General features: G+C 47.2%; 1 protein-coding gene and 2 long non-coding RNA genes across 25 annotated transcripts in view; 1 reads left to right on the top strand and 2 right to left on the bottom strand.

The window, feature by feature from the left end:
• LOC132451514 (uncharacterized) overlaps positions 1-1060 on the top strand; it is a 145303-nt gene extending 144243 nt beyond the window's left edge. Inside the window, exon 2 of the long non-coding RNA XR_009524127.1 lies at positions 998-1060. This is a non-coding gene — a long non-coding RNA (uncharacterized LOC132451514). The remainder of the gene's footprint in view (positions 1-997) is intronic.
• LOC132451362 (NACHT, LRR and PYD domains-containing protein 3-like) overlaps positions 1-23179 on the bottom strand; it is a 172615-nt gene that overhangs the window by 148025 nt on the left and 1411 nt on the right. For 7 of the 23 annotated variants that reach the window (XM_060043754.1, XM_060043750.1, XM_060043764.1 and 4 more), the window contains 6 exons: positions 10353-10449; positions 10017-10127; positions 9827-9943; positions 8335-8451; positions 8145-8261; positions 7756-7872 (listed from right to left, as the gene is read on the bottom strand). In XM_060043754.1, the coding sequence (XP_059899737.1) occupies positions 7756-7872; positions 8145-8261; positions 8335-8451; positions 9827-9943; positions 10017-10127; positions 10353-10449 (676 nt within the window). Of the gene's footprint in view, positions 1-7755; positions 7873-8144; positions 8262-8334; positions 8452-9826; positions 9944-10016; positions 10128-10352; positions 10450-12742; positions 13563-21363; positions 21525-23179 lie in introns of those variants that run through there. The other 16 variants (XM_060043763.1, XM_060043762.1, XM_060043761.1 and 13 more) reach the window with 16 other exon arrangements.
• Positions 18879-21313, bottom strand: LOC132451472 (uncharacterized). Its single transcript, XR_009524078.1, has 2 exons — positions 21059-21313; positions 18879-20845 (listed from the first exon to the last, which is right to left on the bottom strand). It is a non-coding gene; the product is annotated as an uncharacterized LOC132451472 (long non-coding RNA).

Here is a 23179-nt window from a genome sequence, read left to right on the forward strand (position 1 = left end):
GGAAACAAAGTGAGAGCAGCATGTTGAAACATTCACCTTCATCATCTGCCGTCTCATAAACGTTCTACACAACATGAGTGACAGCTGCCTCTTCAAACCACTTCATCTAGCAGCGGCTTGAATCCTTGTAGGAGACTTTGTCCCTGAGTGGGGAGCTGTCCTCTCCATACCTGAGAGTGTCCAGTCTCCAGCGTGGATCCTCCAGTCCAGCAGAGAGCACCGCAGCTCCAGAGTCTCCTGGGTGATTGTAGCTCAGGTCCAGCTCTCTCAGATGGGAGGGGTTGGAGCTCAGAGCTGAGGCCAGAGAAGCACAGCCTTCCTGTGTGACCAGGCAGCCAGACAAGCTACACACACACACACACACACACACACACACACACACACACACACACACACACACACACACACACACACACACACACACACACACACTTTATTATGTTAATTCTGGTTGAGAGCAGTTCATACTAAACAAACCATGTTTATAAAGCGTATTCATTCCATTTGGAGGACAAGGAGAAAAGAGGACAAGGAGAACAGGAAGAGGAAGTGGGGAGACGACATCATCACAGACATCAGAACTTCCTTGACTTGGACAAATGCTCTTTTCTCTATAGCTACAACTCAATGAGATATTGTTCGGTTAGAGTAAGGAGCGTACCCGATGTGTTTGGTACGCTGAGACCGTTTCCTCACAGGTTCTAACATTGTGTAGAACCAGGGAGAGTTTTGTCAGCAGGCATGACTCTCCCACAGTTCCGGACATGAGCAGAACAACACCAAACTAATGTGAAGTTAATAAAGTCCATCTTTAATGTTCAATATGATTCACTTTACCACGGCCAGTGAAGCTCTATGGTGATGTATACATTATATTCAGATCACAGCACGGCTAAAGCCTCATCCCCATGTCTACACTAATGACAACTCCTCAGCTCACATCAGCTGACCAGAGTTACGTAACATATAACAAACATAACATACTAGTAGTTAACAGGTCAACCCCTAACCCTAACATCAGCTGACCAGAGCTACATAACATATAACAAACATAACATACTATTAGTTTACAGGTCAACCCTAACATCAGCAGGCCAGAGTTACTTAACATGTATAACATGCAGACCGTTATTTTTCGATAACGGTTCAACTATTCGTGGACCATCCCTTACATTTTAAACAACCCCAGGACAGTTTGAAGAGGCTGATAACTGACCTGAGGGTTTCCAGTGTACAGTGTGGACTCCCCAGTCCAGCAGAGAGCAGCTTCACTCCTGAATCCTGCAGATCATTGGTACTCAGGTCCAGCTCTCTCAGACTAGAGGAGCTGGAGCTGAGAACTGAGGCCAGAGCTTCACAGCATCTCTCTGACAGATGGCAGCCATTCAGCCTGCACACACAATAAAGAGAACAGGTTAGGAACTGTGATTAAAATAACAAACATCTTTAAGTTATTCAATAATGAAGGAATGTTATTAGTTTAACAAACATATTAAATAATTAGATGCATAAATGTTAAATAGTTGTTTAGTTGAGAATGAAAATGTCTTCTATATTCTATTGTTGTGAATATTCTCTTATGTATAATGTCATACATTACACGTTAGTAGGACACCTACAGAGGTGTTTTGTATGTTATTATAACTAGTATGTTATAACTAGTATGTTTATTCTGTTATGAGTAAATTAGTAATAAATGTTGTGATGAACCTACAGAGATCTTTTTCGTACTATATTAACCTTATATTCCAGTTGTATTTATATTGTGTAGTGTGTATTGTAATACATGTTATTAGTGAACCTACAGAGATGTTTTGGAGGCTTTGACCACTGGCAGCAGCCTCAGAAGACCCTCCTCTGAAGCTGAGTATTTCTTCAGGTCAAACACGTCCAGCTCCTCTTCTGATGTCAGTAGGATGAAGACCAGAGCTGACCACTGAGCAGGGGAGAGAGATTCTCCAGAGAGACTTCCTGATGTCAGGTACTGTTGGATCTCCTCCACTAGAGAACGGTCGTTCAGCTCATTCAGACAGTGGAACAGATTGATGCTTTTCTCTGGAGATAGATCTCCTTTTATCTTCTCCTTGATGTAAGACACTATTCCCTCATTGATCTGTGACACTGTTCCCTTATTGGTCCGTGACCTCCTTCCTTTCAGACGCAGCAGACCTGTTTTAATCAGTGATCGTTTTTTCTGTCCCAGCAGACCTCGTAGGACAATCTGATTGGCCTCCAGAGAGAGGCCCAGGAGGAAACGGAGGAACAAGTCCAGGTGTCCGTTCTCACTCTGTAAGGCCTTGTCCACAGCACTCTGGTAGAGGAGGAGTTCATCTTTTTTGTAGGTTGAGAGCAGATTGACACCAGTATCGATGAAGGACTGAAAGACATAAAGGGCAGCCAGAAACTCCTGGATGCTGAGATGGACAAAGCAGAACACCTTATCCTGGTACAGCCCACACTCCTCTTTAAAGATCTGGGTGAACACTCCTGAGTACACTGAGGCTGCTCTGATATCGATGTCACACTCTGCCAGGTCTGCCTCGTAGAAGATAAGGTTGCCTTTCTCCAGCTGGTTAAAAGCAAGTTTTCCTAGAAAAAGAATGATCTCCCTGCTCTCTGAGCTCCAGTCTGGATCTGTTTCAGACCTCCCATGGTACTTCCTGTCCCCCTGTATGGACTGAACCCTCAGGAAGTGGCTGTACATCTGAGTCACGGTCTTGGGCATCTCTTTGATCTGGGATTTTTTGAAGAAGTCCTCCAGAACTGAAGCAGTGATCCAACAGAAGACTGGGATGTGACACATGATGTGGAGGCTTCGTGATTTCTTGACGTGGGAGATGATTGTGCTGGCCATCGTCTCCTCTCCGAATCTCTTCCTGAAGTACTCCTCCTTCTGTGGGTCGGTGAACCCTCTCACCTCTGTCACCATGTAAACACACTCAGCAGGGATCTGATTGGCTGCCGCAGGGCGTGTGGTTATCCAGATGCGAGCGGTGGGAAGCAGGTCGCCCCTGATAAGGTTGGTCAGCAGCACGTCCACCGAGGTGGACTTTGTGACATCCGTCCAGATCGGGTTGTTCTGGAAGTCCAGAGGAAGTCGACACTCATCCAGACCATCCAAGATGAAGACAACTTGGAACCGGTCGAATCTGCAGATTCCTGCTTCTTTGGTCTCAATAAAGAGGTGATGAAGAAGTTCCACCAAGCTAAACTCTTTCCCTTTCACTAAATTCAGCTCTCTGAAAGTGAGGAGAAATGTGAAATGTATGCCCTGGTTGGTTTTGCCCTCAGCCCAGTCCAGAGTGAACTTGTGTGTCAAGACGGTTTTACCAATGCCGGCCACACCAGTTGTCATTATCGTCCTGATTGGTTGATCGTGTCCAGGTAAGGGTTTAAAGATGTCCTCACATCTGATTGGTGTTTCTTCCTTGGCTCGTTTCCTGGAAGCTGTTTCAATCAGTCTGACCTCATGTTCCTTGTTGACCTCTTCACTGCCTCCCTCTGTGATGAAGATCTCTGTGTAGAAGTCGTTCAGATCTGTTCGCTGTCCTGCTTTAGCGATTCCCTCAAACACACACCTGAACTTCTTCTTCAAATGAGACTTGATTTTACGTTGGCAATCGACAGCATCAGATCCTAAATGAGAAAACAACAGATGACATCAGTTAGTGGATGGTGATCAATGGAACCAGGTTCAATATTTCCTGTTAAATTATCAACCTCATGATATTTTGTGGGTTCATTACTTGTGGCCGGAAAAGCAGGTTGTGATGGACTGCATGTTACAGATTCAAAATGTTAAGGCCTATTATTTCCACAGCAATCTGATTGGTCTAATGATAGTAATAATGATAGTGAATCAGTGTAAAGTGATTTGCTATGCTGATACAACAAGACTGGGTTTCATCACTTCCACTGAGTTTTTATGCTGTTGGTCTGCAGTATAATGATTAATGTTAATGTGGCTTCATAACCTTTTGGTCTGAGAAGCTGGTCGTGACAAAGACTGCATGTTACAGATCCAAAATGTTCAAGTCAAATCAAGTCAAGTCAATTCATATAGCACATTTTAAAACAACAGTAGTTGACCAAAGTGCTGTACACAGATACAATATAAAAATAAAAATAAAAACAAGAAGGCTTAAAATTGCATATTAGCAACAACAATGAATGAGATTAAATAAAATCTTAATCTGTATTAAACGGCAATGTAAAAAAGTGGGTCTTTTTTTAAAAAGTGGGACTTTTATGATTGGTCTAATGATAATAACAATGATTGACTTGACTTGACTTGACTTGAATTGACTTGACTTAACATTTTGAACCTGTAACATGCAGTCTTTGTCACGACCAGCTTCTCAGACCACAAGTTATGAAGCCACATTAACATTAATCATTCAGGACTTTTCGTTTTTACCCAGCGATATGATTGGTCTAATGATAATAACAATGATAATGAATTGGTGTAAAATGACATGCTGATATAACAAGATAGTGTTGCATCTCTTCCACAGAGTTATTCTGTTGTTGATCTGCAGTTTATGTTTAATATTATTATTATTATTATTATTATTATTAATAATAATAATAATAATAATAATAACATTGAATAATATTTTATTTCAAGGCACCTGTCATGACACCCAAGGTCGCCTTCCAATTCATAAATCAATCTAGGGTCAAAAACAGCAAGAGCTGCATCGCCAACAGCATGATCAAAACAAGAAATAAGACCCAAGTAGGAGGGGGTAAGAACAGTGAGGAGACCCAGGTAGGAGGGGGTAAGAACAGTGAGGAGACCCAGGTAGGAGGGGGTAAGAACAGCAGTGAGGAGACCCAGGTAGGAGGGGGTAAGAACAGTGAGGAGACCCAGGTAGGAGGGGGTAAGAACAGTGAGGAGACCCAGGTAGGAGGGGGTAAGAACAGTGAGGAGACCCAGGTAGGAGGGGGTAAGAACAGTGAGGAGACCCAGGTAGGTGGGGGTAAGAACAGTGAGGAGACCCAGGTAGGAGGGGGTAAGAACAGTGAGGAGACCCAGGTAGGAGGGGGTAAGAACAGTGAGGAGACCCAGGTAGGAGGGGGTAAGAACAGTGAGGAGACCCCAGGTAGGAGGGGGTAAGAATACTGAGGAGACCCAGGTAGGAGGGGGTAAGATCAGTGAGGAGACCCAGGTAGGAGGGGGTAAGATCAGCAGTGAGGAGACCCAGGTAGGAGGGGGTAAGAACAGTGAGGAGACCCAGGTAGGTGGGGGTAAGAACAGTGAGGAGACCCAGGTAGGAGGGGGTAAGAACAGTGAGGAGACCCCAGGTAGGAGGGGGTAAGAACAGTGAGGAGACCCAGGTAGGAGGGGGTAAGATCAATGAGGAGACCCAGGTAGGAGGGGGTAAGATCAGCAGTGAGGAGACCCAGGTAGGAGGGGGTAAGAACAGTGAGGAGACCCCAGGTAGGAGGGGGTAAGAACAGTGAGGAGACCCAGGTAGGAGGGGGTAAGAACAGTGAGGAGACCCAGGTAGGAGGGGGTAAGAACAGTGAGGAGACCCAGGTAGGAGGGGGTAAGAACAGTGAGGAGACCCAGGTAGGAGGGGGTAAGAACAGTGAGGAGACCCAGGTAGGAGGGGGTAAGAACAGTGAGGAGACCCAGGTAGGAGGGGGTAAGAACAGTGAGGAGACCCAGGTAGGAGGGGGTAAGAACAGTGAGGAGACCCAGGTAGGAGGGGGTAAGAACAGTGAGGAGACCCAGGTAGGAGGGGGTAAGAACAGTGAGGAGACCCAGGTAGGAGGGGGTAAGAACAGTGAGGAGACCCAGGTAGGAGGGGGTAAGAACAGTGAGGAGACCCAGGTAGGAGGGGGTAGGAACAGTGAGGAGACCCAGGTAGGAGGGGTAAGAACAGTGAGGAGACCCAGGTAGGAGGGGGTAAGAACAGCAGCACAACGGGGATGCGAGGGGAACCCACGGTAGGGGGTCATTACAGCGAGAATGCCAGTGGGAGCACATGTGTTTTGAGGAGGGATTTCAATGTTGTCAGGGTGTCTCTTTCAGTTCAGCTCAGAGCCCTAGCACCCACGGTGCTGAGAGCCCTAGCACCCACGGTGCTGAGAGCCCTAGCACCCACGGTGCTGAGAGCCCTAGCACCCACGGTGCTGAGAGCCCTAGCACCCACGGTGTTGAGAGCCCTAGCACCCACGGTGTTGAGAGCCCTAGCACCCACGGTGCTGAGAGCCCTAGCACCCAGGGTGCTGAGAGCCCTAGCACCCACGGTGCTCAGAGCCCTAGCACCCACGGTGCTGAGAGCCCTAGCACCCACGGTGCTGAGGCGGGAGGTGGGGACGGTGAAGGCCAGCTGAGGATGATGAAGGGAGCGGCAGGGCCTGTCCTCCTGGAGGAGGTCGGGGAGATAAGTGGGGGCCACGTTGTAGAGGGCTTTGTCGGTGAGCAGAAGGGTTTTAAGGTCAGTCCGGTGTTGGACAGGGAGCCAGTGTGGTTGGACGAGAACGGGGGTGATGTGGTCGGGTGACTTGGTTCTGGTAATGATGATGTTTAACATTCTTTAACCTGAGACCACCACCATTACCCTACATACTGGATCAAACCATTTAACCTGATACCCCACAACAACCCTACATACTGGATCAAACCATTTAACCTGATACCCTACAACAACCCTACATACTGGATCAAACCATTTAACCTGATACCCTACAACAACCCTACATACTGGATCAAACCATTTAACCTGATACCCCACAACAACCCTACATACTGGATCAAACCATTTAACCTGATACCCTACAACAACCCTACATACTGGATCAAACCATTTAACCTGATACCCCACAACAACCCTACATACTGGATCAAACCATTTAACCTGATACCCCACAACAACCCTACATACTGGATCAAACCATTTAACCTGATACCCCACAACAACCCTACATACTGGATCAAACCATTTAACCTGATACCCCACAACAACCCTACATACTGGATCAAACCATTTAACCTGATACCCCACAACAACCCTATATACTGGATCAAACCATTTAACCCCAAAGAGGAAAGATTGACTCCACATTAAACTTTGAAATGTACGAGTCTCACATTATGTCAATTAGCCTGAACAGAACTAATATAATCTCCCACTGTTCTTCAAAATGTGTATTTATTCTGTCTTTTCAAGATAAGAGTCTCTTACCGCCCCCCAGTGTGTCGGCCAGTTCCTCCTGGTTCATCTCCATCAGGCAGAGCTTTGTGATGTACACCACTCCCTCTATGGCGCGCCTCCTCTGCTCCTCCTTCTTACCATCCACCTCCTCCTCCTCCACTCTCTGACCCTCTGAGCATTGTGGGTAATCTGAGAAGAGATCCCTCCAGAGCTTCTTCAGCTCCTTGTCGAGGAAAGCGTGTGCGTTCTCCTCAGCCCTCTGGAACAGAACAAACATCAAGGAGAACTTTACTCTGAACTCACTGAGGACATCAGACGCATCTTTCCTGGATTCACGTCCCGCTGGACAAGAGATGCTTTCTAATGTTCATGGAGAGCTGAAGTCAAACGTCTTGGTGGATATGTACACACCTTGATCAGCTCTGTTTGATGCTGCTGTAGAGACTGAGCACTGGTAACCTTTGACCTCTTCTGGTGTCTGTGGGGAACACAAACACAATTATATTTCCCCAGCCTTGTAGATATCAGTATCAGTAGAGAATGATAACAACCAACTGGTCTGTTTTCATCGTCTGTTTGAAACCCCTACCTCTCCTCTCTGGAGGGGCGCCCATCTTTAAATTGAAATGGTATATCCATAGAGTGGTCACTCTTCATGGAGACACAGCTGGGTCCAGGGGAGTCTGCTTTCTGCTGCTGCTCAGGGCTTCAACACACACACACACACACACACACACACACACACACACACACACACACACACACACACACACACACACACACACACACACACACACACACACACACACACACACACACACACACACTTAAATTTTCCCTGACTTGGAAACATCAGTACCAGTAAAGTCTGATAACTAGAGTCTGCTCACTCCTGCTGGACTCTTGAAGAAAAACAAGAAACAGGATTTATGGACGTTTGATAGAAGCTGTATCTTTATGATCTTTGATATTCCTCACCTCGCCTCAATAGACTGATTTCCATCTCTAAACTTAACAGGAGGATTCATAGAGTGGTCACTCTTCATGGAGACACAGCTGGGTCCAGGGGAGTCTGCTCTCTGCTGCTGGACTCTTTCAGAAAACAAGAACCATGATTGATGGATGTTTGATAGAAGCTGTTTCTTTAGGATCTTTGATAAATCCTCACCTCTTCTCAATAGACTGATTTCCATCTTTAAAGGTAACAGGATGATCCATAGACCAGTCACTCTTCATGGAGACACAGCTGGGTCCAGGGGAGTCTGCTCTCTGCTGCTGGACTCTTCTAGAAAACAAGAAACAGGACTTCTGTCAGTTTGATAGAAGCTGTACCTTTATAATCTCTAGGGCTGTCAAGTTCTGGTCGGTTGGTTGACTGGTTAATCGATATGCACTTGTTGGACCAAATTCCCTTTGGTCGGACTATGGCTGGTGTTCCTTTAATAAGAACAAAGAGCTTCTTCATCCATTATTTTAGGGCCGGGAGGGACAAATGCAGACCGATATTTGAGTGACGGGCTATATTGTGTTAGAAATAACATTAGTTATGAATAAAAGAATGTTGAAAGCTTAGTAGTTTCTGTTTCAACAATCTCGTCTCATCTCATCTTCGACCGATCATTCGGGGTCGGGTCGCGGGGGGAGCAGCTCAAGCAGGGGACCCCAGACTTCCCTTTCCCGGGCCACATTGACCAGCTCTGACGGGGGGATCCCGAGGCGTTCCCAGGCCAGTGTTGAGATATAATCTCTCCACCTAGTCCTGGGTCTTCCCCGAGGTCTCCTCCCCACTGGACGTGCCTGAAACACCTCCCAATGGAGGCGCCCAGTGGGTATCCTTACCAGAAGCCCGAACCACCTCAGCTGACTCCTTTCTAAGTAAAGGAGCAGCGGCTCTAATCCGAGTTCCTCACGGATGGCTTAGCTTTTCACACCTTTCAACAATCATATGGTTTAATAAACTATAGGACTTATAAGACCAGAGGTCAAACCCCCGGGTTCCTCAACGTTGAACTGGCCCATAAGGAAGACCGCTAGTCCTAACTTACTCAACCTTTACTCCGCTACTAACTCATTGATTCCAACAAAGTCATCCATCTGGCAGCATTTGGTTAAAAAGGACGACAAAAAAGCATGCAAAGTGTAGAGTAAGTTTGTGGGCAGATCAGCTAAAATGGTGGCATGAGTACTTTTTTCTTAATACGTCTGTGATTCTTCATCCCCATTCGTGTTTAACGCTCGCTAGGCTTTGAGTGGGAACACATCAGAATTGGCTTCTTGTCACGAATCCCAGCAGCATCCAGTGGGCCCCGTTATATTACACACAGATAAAAGCTAGAATCAATTCTTCGGTGGTGTCGTCTATAAACGACGCTGCCCGACGCTCCGTGGCTCGTCCGCTGTCTGCTTCATATTGAAGCTCTGCCCTAACCGAGTGGACTCGGACCGAGAGGGTCTGAAACCCACTGCCCTTCTCCAAACAGCCCTTATGGGATGTTGAGGCTAGCAGGTAGAGTAGAACACACTGTGGTAGATTCTGTTGATCCAGAGATAACGGACGCATTGTTTTATAATCATCTTTTCACCATCGACCAATCGATTGGTCAGAGAGTTGGTTGAATTTAAGACTACAGCCCAAATCATCATCTCTAATCAATGCTTACCTTTTCTCAATAGACTGATTTCCATCTTTAAAGTCATAACCTTCTTCCATAGACCAGTCACTCTTCATGGAGACACAGCTGGGTCCAGGGGAGTCTGCTCTCTCCTGCTGGACTCTTCTGGAAAAACAAGAACCAGGATTTATGGATGTTTGATAGAAGCTGTATCTTTATGATCTTTGATATTCCTCACCTCTTCTCAATAGACTGATTTCCATCTTTAAAGTTAAAAGGATGATCCATAGACTGGTCACTCTTCATGGAGACACAGCTGGGTCCCGGGGAGTCTGCTCTCTGCTCTGGGCTTCAACACACACACACAAACACACACACACACACACACACACACACACACACACACACACACACACACACACACACACACACACACACACACACACACACACACACACACACACACACACACACACACACACACCTTTTACTCAGACTAATGATTGAGTCATGATGCATCACTGCTGAGCTCTGAGATGGACAACAGTCACAGACAGAGAGATCCTCTTCTTACCTCTTAGCTTTGCTCTGGCGGCCAGGTTCCCCAGACAGAGTGGTCTTAGAGGTAGGACCCCCCACCTCTATCTCCTCATCCATAGTAGACTGGAGACCTGGACACAAACACAACTCATCCATCACTTCATTTCATTTGCCTTTTGAACTTTAGCTTTTTATTGAGACGTCATTGTGACTGTGTCACACTAAAGCATTATGGATGTCATAGAGACCATTAATATGAACCCCACAACATAACCACACCGCCCTCACTACAGTACAGATGTGTACAGCAGATGACAGATGAATAATTAAACACCTTGGAGACTGTAACTGTGCTTAAACTACAACACCAAAAATATATACAAAATACTTCAAACATGCATTGCGGTACAATTAAAATCCAAAGAACGTTAGAATAATTTCTCCACTGGAACTGTTAGCAGGAGCACTACTAAACACAGCAGGAGTCCAACAACAGAAAAGTAGACGAGACGAGTTTTACTCTTCAGCCTCAAGGCATATTTATTTTATAGTGAATAACTAAACTGCTCTTCCAGCCTTCATGTTGGGAGCGGGCCAAGAGAATGATCAAGTCCAGAACATTCATATTTATAGGGGGCATGACGTCACCAATCATATCAGATCTCTTATCAAACTGATAACACCCCCTTGTGGTGTGGAACAGATATACAGTACAGAATACATCACAGTCAATCATTCATACTTATGTCAACAGGAACAAAGTCTGAATTCTGTCACATTACTGAACCACAGATTCAATATAGATCAACTGGTGAAGCTCAACACATCGATAGTCAATACGCACTAGGGCCCGACCGATTTATCGGCCTGCCGATTTAATCGGCCGATTATAGCCTTTTTGAAAATAATCGGCATCGGCCAAAAAGACGCCGATTACAACCGATTTTTTTTTATTTATTTTTTTATACATTTTATTGTGATTAGTATCCTGCAGATTGCGCTCCTACTCGCCTTGCTAACTAACAACTTTAGCTGGAGTAAAAAAGAGGAGATTGAATTTTACCGTACAACATGAAAGCACGCTCGCTCAGGCAGCTGCGCGCTCACCTCACCAATGTACACAAGACGCGTTGTTTGAGCATGTTGTGCCTGTTTTTCTTTAAGTCCCAGGCCATGTTAATTTGTTATACTGTAGACTCTAACGGTGAGACCATACTGCTCAGCACGCACGTGTTAGTCACTGCTCACGAGCGCAGCACATTGGGAGTTATTTATTTTACATTTTACATTACACTCATTTTTGACTGTAAATGTATTCTAAAACACTCAAAGGTTCTGCATTCAATTCACATATTCGTCAAAAGTGTTTAAAGTATATTTAAGGTATCAAAAACTACGCTTTATATGTTGTTGTTTTTTTGTTTTTTTTAATCGGACGATTAAATCGTAATCGTAATTTTTCTCTGAAAATAATCGGCATCGGCACTCAAAAATCAATATCGGTCGGGCCCTAATACGCACAAATATATAACTTTTTTAAATATCACCACATTGAAAGGACTTCTTTCACGTCCTTCCTTTAATTCGGAGTAGCATCAAGACAAACGAATCACTTGAATATTGAACGCAGTGTTCAATTTACCACACGGGTCAGAAAAGCAGTGAAACATGAACTAATGTATTCTCTACAGTAAACTCTGTCTTTAATTGATAAGCGATACACGGAGACACATACCAAGATGAGATCAGTATTATATACAGCAACCTAAAGACAATATTAACGCTAGTAAACTGGTTGTTCATTATCATATACATAACCTAGGCTGACCAAACGTCCTCTTTTCCCCGGACATGTCCACTTTTTACGTCCCGTCCGGGGCGTCCGGGGGTTTTTTATTAATTGATGATAATGTCCGGTTTTCGGACATTATCTCGTCGCATATTTGTTTTTGCCTCGTCGCATATTTGTGTTTCTGGGTCTTTCACATAACCTACTAGTTATTACCATTGTATATGTCTATGGTTATTACGGCCTTCCAAGTTCTGGAAATGGTATCTCCCTACGTTCCACCTTCTTGCGCGAGCTGACTGTAGAGAGTCTGTCATTGGGCGACCGATCTCAGGGTTGCCAGAGCCACGATAATTATCCTCCAAATACGACCATTTTGAGCCTTAGGTACGTTACTTTGCCATCTCCAATCTGGCAACATTGAGCACCTTGCCGCTTCCACTCTGTTTACAACAGCACATTACATCTGCAGCCATGCCTAAACGTAAATGTAAGTTCACGGACGAACTAAAGAAAAAATAGGCGAAGCACCTCCCCCCCCCCCCGCGACGAAGTGTCCTCTTTTTCACAAACTCAAATCTGGTCACCCTACATAACCTAAAGACAATATAAATGCTAGTAAACTGTCAGCCTACCTTACCTTATCTACTCCGGGATTATATTGCGTCCATACGGTATAAAGTTGTAAAAGTTTAAATGTAAGGGAAGAAACGGATTAAAGTGTTTCTAAAACAAGTTAATCATGTGAAAGGAAGTGAAAGAAAGGCTCTTCGCTGCGACACCGTTGACTCGCAGTGGAAAAAACCCGGGAAACGCCTCTCTCAGCGCGGGCACGTGATTTCTGTGAAAACGAATGTTATGAATGCAGTGCTCGCGCACAATACACATCACACATCACACACACACACACACACACACACACACACACACACACACACACACACACACAAGGCTTAGAGTCAGGTACAGAGAGAGATAGAGTATGGTAACATTCCCCTTATAAGGTAGTGGTGTCATTAGCCACCTCCTGAACAAATACAGTTACATGCATAATGATGCAATCATATATCCACTCTCAAAACACACACACACACACACACACACACACACACACACACACACACACACACACACACACACACCAAACTGTTGGAACGGGAAGTACTTCAGGAACCGAGAGAGGAGAGATAGAGAGCGAGAGACAGAGAGACAGAGAGAGAGTGAGACAGAGAGAGAGTGAGACAGAGGGAGAGTGAGACAGAGAGAGAGTGAGACAGAGAGAGAGTGAGACAGAGAGAGAGTGAGACAGCGACAGAGTGAGACAGTGAGTGAGCAGGAAGAAGCAGAAGAGATCTCAAGTTAGTTTTCTCTCTGTGAGGAACAAGCTGTGAGGGTCTGGTCTGAGGAGAGGGTCTGGTCTGGGGGGTCTGGTCTCGGGGGTCTGGTCTGGGGGGTCTGGTCTGAGGAGAGGGTCTGGTCTGGGGGGTCTGGTCTGAGGAGAGGGTCTGGTCTGAGGAGAGGGTCTGGTCTGGGGGGTCTGGTCTGGGGGGTCTGGTCTGAGGAGAGGGTCTGGTCTGGGGGGTCTGGTCTGGGGGGTCTGGTCTGAGGAGAGGGTCTGGTCTGGGGGGTCTGGTCTGAGGAGAGGGTCTGGTCTGAGGAGAGGGTCTGGTCTGGGGGGTCTGGTCTGAGGAGAGGGTCTGGTCTGAGGAGAGGGTCTGGTCTGGGGAGAGGGTCTGGTCTGGGGGGTCTGGTCTGAGGAGAGGGTCTGGTCTGAGGAGAGGGTCTGGTCTGGGGGGTCTGGTCTGGGGGGTCTGGTCTAGGGGGTCTGGTCTAGGGGGTCTGGACTGGGGGGTCTGTCTCAGGAGCCACCATGAGGTCCAGCACATGGCTGCTCCCCCTGCTCCTTCTCAGCTCTTCCACCAGCGGTAGGTTGACCCTCCACACTGGTTCTGCTCTCTGCTGGTTCTGCTCTCCGCTGGTTCTGCTCTCTACTGGTTCTGCTCTCAGCTGGTTCTGCTCTCCGCTGGTTCTGCTCTCAGCTGGTTCTGCTCTCCGCTGGTTCTGCTCTCAGCTGGTTCTGCTCTCAGCTGGTTCTGCTCTCCGCTGGTTCTGCTCTCCGCTGGTTCTGCTCTCAGCTGGTTCTGCTCTCAGCTGGTTCTGCTCTCCGCTGGTTCTGCTCTCCGCTGGTTCCGCTCTCCACTGGTTCCGCTCTCAGCTGGTTCTGCTCTTCAGCTGGTTCTACTCTCTGCTGGTTCTGCTCTCTGCTGGTTCTGCTCTCTGCTGGTTCTGCTCTCCGCTGGTTCTGCTCTCTACTGGTTCTGCTCTCAGCTGGTTCTGCTCTCAGCTGGTTCTGCTCTCCGCTGGTTCCGCTCTCTACTGGTTCCGCTCTCCGCTGGTTCCGCTCTCCGCTGGTTCTGCTCTCCGCTGGTTCTGCTCTCCGCTGGTTCTGCTCTCAGCTGGTTCTGCTCTCAGCTGGTTCTGCTCTCAGCTGGTTCTACTCTCAGCTGGTTCAACTCCACTGGTTCTGCTCTCCACTGGTTCTGCTCTCCGCTGGTTCTGCTCTCAGCTGGTTCTACTCCACTGGTTCTGCTCTCAGCTGGTTCTGCTCTCAGCTGGTTCTACTCCACTGGTTCTGCTCTCGGCTGGTTCTGCTCTCAGCTGGTTCTGCTCTCAGCTGGTTCTGCTCTCAGCTGGTTCTGCTCTCGGCTGGTTCTGCTCTCTACTGGTTCTGCTCTACACTGGTTCTACTGGTTCTGCTCTCAGCTGGTTCTGCTCTCGGCTGGTTCTGCTCTCGGCTGGTTCTGCTCTCGGCTGGTTCTGCTCTCAGCTGGTTCTGCTCTCAGCTGGTTCTGCTCTACACTGGCTCTCAGCTGGTTCTGCTCTCAGCTGGTTCTGCTCTCAGCTGGTTCTGCTCTCCGCTGGTTCTGCTCTCAGCTGGTTCTGCTCTCAGCTGGTTCTGCTCTCAGCTGGTTCTGCTCTCCACTGGTTCTGCTCTCAGCTGGTTCTGCTCTCCGCTGGTTCTGCTCTCAGCTGGTTCTGCTCTCCGCTGGTTCTGAGTGGTTCAGCCTCATTCTATCAGCTGAATTCTGTCCAGTTGATTTCCGTCCCGTTTAATCCATTCATATTAATTCTGTTCAGTTTAATTCACTTTGTTTAATTATTTTGGTTGAATTCGATTCTGTTTAATTCTCCCTGTTTAATTTTGTGTTGTTTAATCCAGTTTTGTTAAATTAATTTCAGTTCAGTCGTTTCAGTTCAGTGTTTCAGTTCATGCTGTTACTCCTCTGTCATGCATTGCCTTTGCGGTTGCTTTGTGATGATCCTTTAATGCATGAATCTGTGAAATGGTGCAGCCATGAAATTCAAAGTAGACACCATTAGTGTTCATTAGGGATGGGCATAATTAATCGATGCTCGATAATTGATCGTTAAGAAATGCGTAGATCAATTTATATTGTTATCGATCAAAAGGACGTTGTGTTGCATACTGTGAGTCTTGAAGCATTTAATTTAATATAACCCTGCCGACTGGTGGAAAGTGAATGGAAGAAGGTTCCCCAGGCTGTCAAAGTTAGCGCGACAATACCTCTGCAACTTCGGTCCCGTCAGAGCGGGTGTTTTCTGCTGCTGGACTGACAGTTACAAGGCTGCGTTCGCGTCTGACCCCCGAGCATGTTAACATGCTTATATTCCTAAACAAAAATATGTAGGCTGGAGTTACTGTATGCTATGGACGACAGTCACCACCGTATGTGAGTCGCTCTTTTCTTTCTTAATGTGTTGACTCTCGCTCCGCTTGGTGCCTCTTGGAGTCGTTACATTTTGCCAAAACTGTGATATTTTAGCAACAAGTCCAGCCTTATATATGTTCAATAAGGTATTGCTTTTAGATAGACTAGTTCATGCAATTGTTTGTAAATGGGTGGCTCATCTTTTTGTTGCGAGCCTTTTCCGCGCGCCGGCTGCAGGCATTATATGTCGGCCTTTTCCCCCCCTTTTTTTTCATAACAGTTATACAGTTTAATGCCCACTTTTAGCCTACTGCCTTTGTTTGATTATTGTTGTCCGATAAGTTCGCTACTTATTGTAATTGGAATAGGCTACAGATTTAGTCTTGTTGAATCGTTTCCAAACCTTTAAGAGCGCCTGTAGGCGCATTGTTCGGACTTTACGAGCGCCGCATAGGCCTATAACCTATAATGCCTGTATTTATTATTTTAAAACTGTTAAACAGTTGTAGGTCTTCAAGTTAACTGTATTGTATTAATTTTGGCCCATACATTATTGTTGGAATAAAGATTTCATTGATAAAAACATTAGAAAAAAAACATAGAAAAAAGTTAATGATTAATCGATAATTGATCGATAACTCTAGCGATGCTCGATCAAGAAAATTTCTTCAAATGCCCATCCCTAGTGTTCATGGTTCTTCATTAAGCCTGCATACTGTGCATGCATTACTTTTGTGTGTGGTTTCCTGTTCCACCCAGACCACATCCTGTGTGACGATGTGATACCTACCTGGGCCGTGTGAGCGCCTGCACGCGGGCAACACCTCGTCTTCACCAGACAGCTGAGGACGCCATCTTAGGACGCCACCAACAGAGAGCCTCAGAAGAAGACCTTCAACTACCTAACCACCTCTAAATAAAGAGGGAGACACACACACACACACACACACACACACACACACACACACACACACACACACACACCGAACTGTTGGAAGGGGAAGTACTTGAGGAAGCAAGAGGGAGAGCGAGAGAGAGCGAGAGAGAGAGAGAGGGAGAGAGCGAGAGAGAGAGAGAGAGAGAGAGAGAGAGAGAGAGAGAGACGGAGAGAGAGAGAGAGAGAGAGAGAGAGAGAGAGAGAGAGAGAGAGAGAGAGAGAGAGAGAGAGAGATTAAATCGGTTAAACTATCAGAACAAGTAAATGGTTAATCGTCCTGGGAATTAATTGTATAGTTCTAGTTCCGGTTCTATATATAGTTGGGACCGAGACGCTCAGTCTGCTCTGTCCTGTGTGTGTGTGTGTGTGTGTGTGTGTGTGTGTGTGTGTGTGTGTGTGTGTGTGTGTGTGTGTGTGTGTGTGTGCGTGTGTGTGCGTGTGCGTGTGTGTGTGCAACCCAGTCGCCAAGAAAAAACGTTGACGGTGTACGTTTCCATGAACACTGGATACGTAGCATTTCAACGTAAAACAGCGTGTTATACCTACAGTATCCACGCGTGCCGCTGTGGAGGCGGGTTTCGGGGTTTGGGTTTCACGGGTTTCGCGGCAAATTGTGGACACGATTGTTGAGGGTAATTGTTGTTGCCGTAGCCCACCAGGCTACGGCCATGGGTGGATTACTGCACGGGCACACCGGGCACATGCCCAGGGGCCCAAGGGCTCAGGGGGGCCCTTGGGAACTATAACTAGTAACTAGTAACTAACTGAAGTAGACTGAGCCGCCCCACAAGTTACTAACAGTGGGGTCCAGGGCCCCACAAGTTACTAACAGTGGGGCCCAGGGCCCCACAAGTTACTAACTTGTTCCTAGTAACGGGGACGCTGGCGAGTCTAACGCCGCTCTGTATGGCTTGTTTTTATTCAGTATTTTCAATATTTCTCACGATTGCATTGAACATTTTGTCGTTTTTTTTGGTCTTTAGTAGTTTAGCTAAGTTTACTAGTTATATATAGTCACTTTTCGCCATTGTAAGTGCGCCAGTTTTCTTTATTTTTACGTGTTTTATACGTGGAGTCGTACAGTTGGTGGACGCTGTTGCCTTTTGAACGCTGCTGCTGCTGCTGCTCACCGGAACGTCATTCTGAACATTATTTTTTCGCGATTTTCTTTTTCCTTTTCTTACTAGTCTTTTAACTTTTTATCAGTTTTCTTTTGCTTACTTTCAACACCTTCTGTATGAAACCCTTCTGGACCTCGGATCGGACTACAAAGTTAAGTTAAGTAACTGCGTCAGTTTTCTTGATTTATTTATTTATTTCTGAACGTTAAACGTCTGCGTGTTTTGTTTTGTGTTTTGTGCGTGGAGTCGTGCAGCTGTTGGTGGATGACACCTGCTGGCCGGCTAGACTGCTGCTAACCCCCGGCGCCGTCCAACTGGCTTCCCCGTCTCCAGCGTAGCTACAACCGGCTTGCTCCACTCCTCTGCCTCCGCTGTGCTGGCTCTGTGGCTTCACCATAATCGCCTGGATCTACCGCTGGCTTCTTCCGACTTCACAACCTGTGGATTTTTAACCTGTTCCTCTGGATTGCGCTATGTTTGACGCTCACGAAACGAGCGCATCTCTGCCGCTCCGTTACTCGGTAACGGAGATGTTACGTCTACGGATCTTCTCAAGGACCCCCCCACCTCAGCTTGCATCCCACCACGACATTCTCAAACGACCAAAATACATCCACCGAGGCTCTGGACGGAATTTTCAGTACGCTCACAACAGCAACAAAAACATCCGCTCCTTCTGGTCCACTGGGCCCCGCCCCCCTCCTCGCACAGCCCGTACGGTCAGTCCCGTCAATCACAGTGTACTGTCCCCTCTGCTCAAAGCAACCTGCTACACTCCACTCACCTGTCTGAACACTGCTGAACACCAGATCCCTCAGTAATAAGGCCCTTTTGATAAATGACTTTATTGTTGACCAGAGCCTAGACATTCTCTGCCTCACTGAGACCTGGCAACAACCAAATGACTTCTCCCATCTAAATGAGGCTGTCCCACCAGGTTTTTCTTTTATTAGTAAACCCTGGGTTAATGGGAGGGGGGGTGGCCTCGCTCTCCTCCATCGTGATAACATCAAAGTCACCACTGTCACAGTCCCCCTTCACTCCTCCTTTGAATGTCTAGCTGTAAAACTCTCAGGCCCCAAACCCACTATCATTGTCACCATTTACAGACCACCAAAACCCTCTGCCGTTTTCCTCAATGAATTCTCATCACTACTTACATCTGTATGTGCAATGTCCCCCACTGTTATCCTCCTTGGTGATTTCAACATCCACATTGACAACCCATCCTGTACTTTTGCTAATGACTTCACATCACTTCTGGACTGTCTTGGCATCACACAACATGTCACCCTCCCAACCCATAACAAAGGTCACATTCTGGATTTAATCTGCTGCACTGACATCACTCCCACTAACCTTGATGTCATTGATTTCCCCATCTCCGACCACAAAGCTGTACTTTTTGACATTCATACCCAACTACACAAAACCAAGGAACAACGGACCATCTCCTTCAGAAACATCAAACTTATCAACACCACAGACCTCTCCACCATGATCAGCTCCTACCCCAACCCTCCCCCAGCTTCCTCCCTGACTGACCTGGTGACTCACTACAATAACTGCCTCTCCTCTTCCCTCACCACCCTGGCCCCCCTGAAAACCCGCTCAGTCTCATTCACCCACACTGCTCCCTGGTTCACTCCTCATCTGCGCCAGCTCAAAGCCACTGGTCGTCGACTGGAGCGACTCTACAATAAGACTCAACTCACTGTACACCGCCAAATGTATTCGGACCACCTCCATCACTACAAGAATGCCCTCACCACTGCCAAAACCTCATACTACTCCAACCTCATCAACACTGGTACAGGCAACAGCAGAGTCCTCTCCTCAACAGTCAGCCACTTACTTCAGCCTCCTAAATCCCTCCCTCCAGACATTTCCACCACCCAATGCACTGCGTTCCTGGACTTCTTCAGCTCTAAAATCAACACCATTCACCAACAACTGGCCACATCTCGCACCCCCTCTGATGACCCACCCTGGATGATCACCTCTGGCCAACCTCTCGTCAGCTCCCTCTCTGACTTCACCCCAGTAACAGAACAGACCGTTTCAGAACTCATCCGCAAGGCCAAAACCACCACCTGTCAGCTCGATCCTCTTCCCACCTCCCTTGTCAAAGCATGTCTTCCGTCCATCTCCCCCATGATCACCAACATAATTAACTCCTCCCTCACTACTGGTACTGTACCACCCACTCTCAAGCTGGCTGCCATCACTCCCATCCTGAAAAAACCTGGTGCTGACCCAACTGACCTTAACCATTACCGGCCCATCTCCAATCTCCCTTTCATCTCCAAAACACTTGAAAGGGTGGTTGCCGCACAACTACAGTCCCACCTCGACACTAACAATCTCCACAAACCGTTCCAATCTGGCTTCCGTCCAAAACACAGCACTGAAACAGCCCTAGTCAATATCACCAACGACCTCCTCCTTGCAGCCGACTCTGGATTACTCACCATTCTCCTCCTCCTTGATCTCAGCGCAGCATTCGACACCATCTCCCACCCTCTGCTCCTGGACCGCCTGGCTGGCATTGGGATCACTGGTGCTGCACTCTCCTGGTTTACATCCTACCTCACCGGCCGTCAACAATTTGTTCAACTAAGCAACCACAAGTCTGGGTGTTCAGGTGTCTCACTGGGTGTCCCCCAGGGGTCAGTCTTGGGTCCACTCCTGTTCACCACTTACCTCCTCCCGCTGGGCACACTCCTCCGTCACCATGGGGTCCATTTTCACTGCTACGCTGACGACACACAGGTCTACATCTCCACCAAACCCACCGCTGCCATCCCCCCCACCTCCCTCATCACGTGCCTGGAAGAGATCCGGAGCTGGTTGAGCAGGAACTTCCTGAAACTCAATGGAAACAAGACCGAGGCCCTGCTCATCGGATCCAAATCCACCCTCACTAAATCACAACACACCCCAGCTCCACTCATAATCATCGATGGATTCCCAGTACCCTTCTCCTCCAAAGTCAAGAGCCTCGGTGTCATCCTGGACAACACCCTCTCATTCGCACCCCATATTCACAACATCACCCGGACTGCATTCTTCCACCTCCGCAACATCGCCAGACTCCGCCCATCACTGACCCAATCCAGCACTGAAATCCTAGTCCACTCATTTGTCACATCACGCATAGACTACTGCAACGCCCTCCTCACCGGACTCCCCACCAAACTCATCAACAGACTGCAGATCATTCAGAACTCAGCCGCCCGGATCATCACACGCACCAAATCATCTGACCACATCACCCCTGTCCTCATCCAACTTCACTGGCTCCCAGTACACTAACGCATCCAATACAAAACCCTACTCCTCACCTACAAAGCTCTCCACAACCTAGCCCCCAGTTACCTCTGCGACCTCCTCCAAGAATACACTCCCTCCCGCTCCCTCCGCTCAGCCTCTGCTGGACTACTATGTATCCCCACATCACGACTCACTACAATGGGTGCCCGGTCATTCAGCTGTTCAGCACCCAGGCTCTGGAACTCCCTCCCCCCACACATAAAACAGTCAGACACCATTACAACCTTCAAGTCACAACTCAAAACTCACCTGTTCAAACTCGCACACAACGTCTAACTGATCACTGTTTTGATTGTTTGTTTGGTTTTGTCTTGTTTTAGTTTTATTTATTTCTTATTTATTATGTTTATTTATTTATTTATTTTTGATGACTTATGATGATTTATGATGACTATATGCTCTGTAAGGTGACATTACAAGTTACTAACAAGTTACTAACAACTACTAACAACTACTAACAAGTTACAAGTTACAAGCTACTAACAAGTTACAAGTTACTAACAGTGGGGCCCTGGGCCCCACTGTTAGTAACTTGTAATGTTGCATTGTCTAAGCAATCAGTAGAGAAATACAAAAATTCAAGCGAAAACAGCAATAGTAGGCCTATTACTACTGAGTAAATAAATTAATAAAAAGATCAATAGGGGGCACTATTTCAGTTTGTTAATTTGAGACCGGTCACGAACAAGTCACTGTCATTTACACATGGAGCAACGGCGAACTCTAAGTGGAGCGTTGAAGCAATGAATTTATTTAGTTCAGATCATTTAACAAGCCTGGAGATGATGCAACCCCAAAAGGACTGCTACGAATTATACTCGATTGTGGACTGCAATCTGTGTTTCCAAATGTGTATGTAGCACTACGGCTTTTTCTGACTCTGCCCGTCAGGAATTGCGAAGGGGAGCGGTCATTCTCTCTTCTGTCCAGGATAAAAAATGAACTGAGGACGAAAATGTCACAAAAACGCCTCAAGGCACTTTCTCTCATGGCAATTGAGCGCGACCTTACCAATGCAATGGACTTTGATGATATCGTGTGGAGGATTTCGCACGGAACAGACCCCGGAAAAAATGCATTTCATAGGTGAAAAGCATTACTGTCAATTAATGTAAGGAACTGTTCGTATTGAGTTGCTTTAAGTCGTTTTTATTTGTGGTTGAAAGCTGTGCATTCGAAATTCCTTCAAATCGCCAAAAATTGCATCAATTATATATTTACCTGCATTCACCTGTAATAATTATTGTGAGGTTGCCTTTCCTGTGCTACAAATCGTGCTGAGTTGCAGGTATAGGCCAATGACATATTATCGGGGGGGGGGGGCTGCGGAGTCCACGTGCCCAGGGGCCCGATATGTCATAATCCGTCTATGGCTACGGCAAGCGACTGACTTCATCCTCCATCACCACACTACACTCCCTGTTAACCACCTCGGCCCCCCCCGCCCCGCCCACCCCCCCGCTACTCACCAGGGGGAGTAGGGCGTCCCACCGCCCACCGCCCTACTCCCTGTACCTGTACCTTTGGTTTCTCCACCACTCTCCCGACGAGCAGAACCTGCTCCTGGAAACAACAAGCAGAGTGATATAAGCACTGATTCAAATAATAAACAACCAAAACTGTTCTCCTTTACTGCCCGAGTTCATTCTCCCCCTCACTCACCCCCTCCAACACTGTTTTAGATGCCCCCAGCAGAACCATTACCCAACGTTTATTGATCCCTAGCTCACCTGACATAGTCCAACGGTCCCCACTGACCCCAGCCTCTCTCCCCCCCCCCCCCCCCCCCTCTCCACCTCCTTCCATTTGTTCTAGACCATCAAATGAAGATCAACCCAGGACCCCCCCCCCTCACCAAACCATTGGTACCCCCCTAGCCTCCCTGTGGGCTCTGGCCAATAGGAAGCCTCTTATCATTATGGGGGATTCTGACATCGCCCGCGTCCCCAC

This window comes from Gadus macrocephalus, chromosome 22 (assembly GCF_031168955.1).
Source record: "Gadus macrocephalus chromosome 22, ASM3116895v1".
In the NCBI taxonomy this organism is placed as follows: domain Eukaryota; kingdom Metazoa; phylum Chordata; class Actinopteri; order Gadiformes; family Gadidae; genus Gadus; species Gadus macrocephalus.